General features: G+C 38.5%; 1 protein-coding gene across 1 annotated transcript in view; it reads right to left on the reverse strand.

Annotated features, from left to right (window-relative positions):
* EDAR (ectodysplasin A receptor) overlaps window positions 1-3,071 on the reverse strand; it is a gene marked incomplete at its 5' end in the record, with an annotated part of 7,250 nt that extends 4,179 nt beyond the window's left edge. The window contains 5 exons of the mRNA XM_009708852.1: window positions 585-744; window positions 1,278-1,350; window positions 1,572-1,646; window positions 1,735-1,863; window positions 2,985-3,071. Of these exons, the coding sequence (XP_009707154.1) occupies window positions 585-744; window positions 1,278-1,350; window positions 1,572-1,646; window positions 1,735-1,863; window positions 2,985-3,071 (524 nt within the window). The remainder of the gene's footprint in view (window positions 1-584; window positions 745-1,277; window positions 1,351-1,571; window positions 1,647-1,734; window positions 1,864-2,984) is intronic.
* Between the last annotated feature and the right edge of the window lie 1,228 nt (window positions 3,072-4,299).

A 4,299-nucleotide genomic window follows, 5' to 3' on the forward strand; every position in this document is an offset into this window, starting at 1 on the left:
AGAACCGACGGCCTTCCACAGCAAAACAAACAGTGGGCTTGCAGTGTCCTTCAGAGCACAGCAGTGACCTTCAAAGCACACGTGTGTTTTTCAAACTTACACATGGAAACCAAGCACAACACCAGATATTAGTGAAAATTCTGTGCTGTGGAAATACCGGTGCTACTGGGTGAAGGTACTGGGACGCTATGCTGTCGTATGAATCCAGCCATGCTGCTATATTATTTTTCTGTCTTGGATTTTCTGTGGTAAATGTGGCATTGGGGTTAGTTATATTATCATTAGCTATATTGAGGGTTTGCTGTTATTTGTTTTTTCTTTCTTTAGACTGTAAAATACAATACTCAAAAAAGCAAAGTTATTAGTCTTGTAGGAAATGTTTTTTCAGCCCTGACAGTATATATGTACATACATGTCACCATGCAAAGGAGATTCTAAATAAATTTGTCTGGACAAGCTCTTCTCAATTAGTCTGGTCTGCACTAGAACGCATTTTGGGGGGTGATAGTTTATATACTGTTTTCTTTAAAAAAAAAACAACACAGAAAAATGCTCTCAATTTTAAAATCTCAAAATAGCCTTACCCCAGTTGATTTATTGCTTGTAGAGGATTTGTCTCTGGCCAAATGCACTAAAGATAACAAGCATCTCTCTGGAGTCCCTTGCTTGTCAACTGCAGCTTCTTCATCACTATCCATACTACGGCTTAAAAGTCGTTCATTCTCAGAGGATGCATCATTTTCACTGTAAAATGAAGGATACGGTTATCTTAGTGAAGTCTCTCATGGGTTGAGTCCAATTGTCTCCTTTTTGCTATCCTAGAGTAATGGAATAAATGCATCTTCCATTTTTTTAAAATGCCTTTCCTCTGAAACCCTGTGAATGTAACTGCATTCACCTGCCCGGGGTATAAGTACAATGCCCACCAAGTTACACCGTCATGCATAGATTGGAAGAATCCTATTACAGAGGGATTTTCCAACTAAGGACAGTGTTTAGCCCACCTTAATCGTGTTACCAGCCCGGTTTGGCCACCAGGCAGACACAAGGTGAGGAGAACTATCACACCGTGCCACCCAGATGCTACGGACAAGGAGTTTCCTTAAGGCCTGGAGCAGGTGTTTTTACTGCTCCTGCCTAAAACTGAGGGGAAACCTTACTAAAGGCGTGTATGTGAAAGCAGAACTCGGGTCCTGAAAATGGACCTCTCAACAGAGGAGATGGAGCCCCAAGAGCTGATGAACTGATCACGGAGGTATGTTTTATCTTTTACCCACCTTTTCACAGCCTTAGCTGGAGTTGCTGTAAGTTTTTCAAACTCTTCTTTCTCAGAGAATATCACAACATTATCTGTAGATCAAGAATTAGAGAAATGTAAATTGTCAATGAGTTTCATAACCAGTATTTTGTGTCAGGAGCTTGTTCTGCTGACAACTATTATACATAATTGTTTAGTAAACTGACATGGATTTTATACAATTCAAAGGAGAAATTGTAATTAAGAGACATTAAGAGTATTTAAGGCCAATGTTGTCTTGGACAGCAAAAGCAAAACTAAAGCAACTTAATACCTTGCACTTCTTTCTTCTCTTCTTGTGTGTTAGCCTGAGCTTCGACATTTTTTACTGAGTGGCTCTTGCAACAGGCTGGAATATAAAAATATAACACTAATTATTCTCAGAAGCTATCGAAAAATAGCGTTTGCAGCTAAAATTTCATTTGCTGAATAATTACCCTGAGCAGAAGGTTTTGTTTTCACAATGTAAAACATGATGATGAGGACAATGGCAATAGCCATTATGAAGATGGTAGACATTGCAATTATAAGAGCTGTAGCCAGATGTCCTTGCCCTGAAAGATCTGCTGGAATAGACAAAAAAAATATTTTCATAAAGGAGCAACGCTTAGGATCAGAGAATTGTTAAAGGTTTGCAGTCTGCTCTACGCTTACATTGTGCATCCTCATTTAATTGATCTAAGTCTTGGTTACTTGGTAGGCATTGAAAAACTTAGTGTTACATCTCAAAGGCAAACTAATTAACAGCTTTTCAAAAGTGTGACATTAATGCTGCACTAACCAGTTAACAGTATTCATTAAAAATACTTGATGGCATGATCGATGAGATACAAAGATGCAGGAAATTATATTATCAGCTAGTAATATAGGAAGCTATATGTAAGCAAGAGTAGCAGCTTTCCTAACAGTATATTCTGGGAAACAGCACTGAAAAGAAAAAAAAAAGTAAATAAACAAATAGGAGGAGAGCTAAAGTGATTGCTGATAACTGCGGCTGCCTCAAAAGCTTTGCAGTGAAAAGGAGAACACAATGCACAAGTAGAAGAACTGATGTTTCTCTAACAGAGACATCTAGAAGGTGAATTTAAAATAAGGTATGTGAAAAGGTATTCAGAAGCAGAATTTGGATGCAACTGAAAAGCCACAAAAGGATGCAGAAAATGGCAGATATGCTAAAATGCGCGAAAACTTGAGCTTTTTTGAAAACATGATCCTCACGATCATGTTTCCAGACAATACCAGGAAGATCAGCTTTGTCAGTACCTCATTAATGGTTGTGTCTTCCCAAGTGCACGTATTTTTAAAACATAATAATCATGCTGGAAAATTGTTTGTGTTAGCTCAATAAGAGACTGGCCATATTTGTGCATTAAATTATTTTCACCAGTCTAAGCTAAGCTTTGCTGAGGCATAGTGCCATTTCTGTAAGGCTACAAATAGTGAGCTAAATTTATTGCTATCTTTACTGAGTACAGTTCAAATCCATTTTAAGTCCATCTGACTAAAACAGTAGTGTTGATTAACCAAGAAATAAAAATTCATTCTGAATTACTTTTAATAGCGGTTTTAGAAATCTGGAAATAGTGGCAATGAAATTCACAATAGATATTTTCAGTTTTGTTGCACGTTTTTGATGCCATTTTCAAAACAAACAGCTGTTAAATTAAATCTGTGAATGCATTCTTACCTTTGTGAGCATGCTGGTAAGGCGAGAAAGTGCTTGTGCCGGAGGTACTTGGGAAAATGGCTGAAATGCCAGAGGAAGCCCCCGCACCTGCAACATAAACAGGAAAAACTTCTACGGTTACTTTGTCCCGTCAAAGGAATATCTTGGCCCAAGTAAACAGAGCCTTTACTTGATTGCATTTCCCATTCATTAGCAAAGAACTCATGAACTCGTTGCTTTTTGAAATGTCACTAATCCCAATACACATTTCCGGAGCATTGAAAATTGTGTTAGAGACGACGTTTTAGCCTAGCATCTAGAGGGACTGGCAGAAGTCAAAGCTCCTGAACAGTCAGGAACTTAGAAGAAACCCAAGCATCTTCAGACACAGGCAGGGCCAACTGTTATACATCGATTCCCGTATTACAGATCTGTCCTGGGTAGCAGAAAAGTTTCCAGGATCCCGCTGCTGACTCAAACCGCTTACAACCCCCACTCCATTATTTGCAACTGCAGACCCCAAGTCCCAGCTGGTGGATTCATCAAATTAGTGCTTCTCACAAGCGTCCTTCACCAGCAGGATTGTTGTGAAACTCTGATGGTACACAAACCCTCATGGCCCCGGAGGAAAACTGGGGAAAGATGACAGTTGTTGAATGCCTTTCTGTCCCATGGAGCTGCACTGCCATCAAAGGGAACAGCAGAATTTCCTGCAATCTAGCTGGGCAGTATGGTTCTTACGATTCCCCCTGTCAATCCAAATCTATATTCTGGGGAGGAGGGAAATCCGCAAAAACAGTGAAATGAAGAACTTAAAGGAATGCTTCATGCTGGCAGAGGTGTGAGATTGTCCAATATGGGTTTCCATGTCTAAATTCTACAGTTAAGTTTAAAAGTTAATATTAATCTTTCAGATGGTGTCATACACCAAGTTTTCAAAGCAGTCAACCAAGTCATAAATTAACACATTTTTACAATACCAGACAATACTGCATATTATTGGGAATAAGGCTGTGGATGGGAATGCTTTCATACAGGATGGTGTTGGCATAGCATTCCAAACAAGATAAAAACATTAGGATTGGGAGAAAACCTTCTCTTCATTCTCAAATAAACTTTAGTATCATTGGTAAACAGGTAATGCATCGGCTCTCTATAGGCACTGAAAAGCATCTTCTGGCTTGGGTGGGGGTGGGAAATCCCTCCTGCTTTGTATTAGCTGTCTATGGAAAATGTTCAGTGATATTTTAATTCAACAAATTAGTAAATTAATGACTATATTATAAATTAATTATAATAATTATAAAAGTATAATTATAATTAATTATATTATAAA

This window comes from Cariama cristata, unplaced genomic scaffold (genome assembly GCF_000690535.1).
Source record: "Cariama cristata isolate BGI_N322 unplaced genomic scaffold, ASM69053v1 scaffold5361, whole genome shotgun sequence".
Taxonomy (NCBI): domain Eukaryota; kingdom Metazoa; phylum Chordata; class Aves; order Cariamiformes; family Cariamidae; genus Cariama; species Cariama cristata.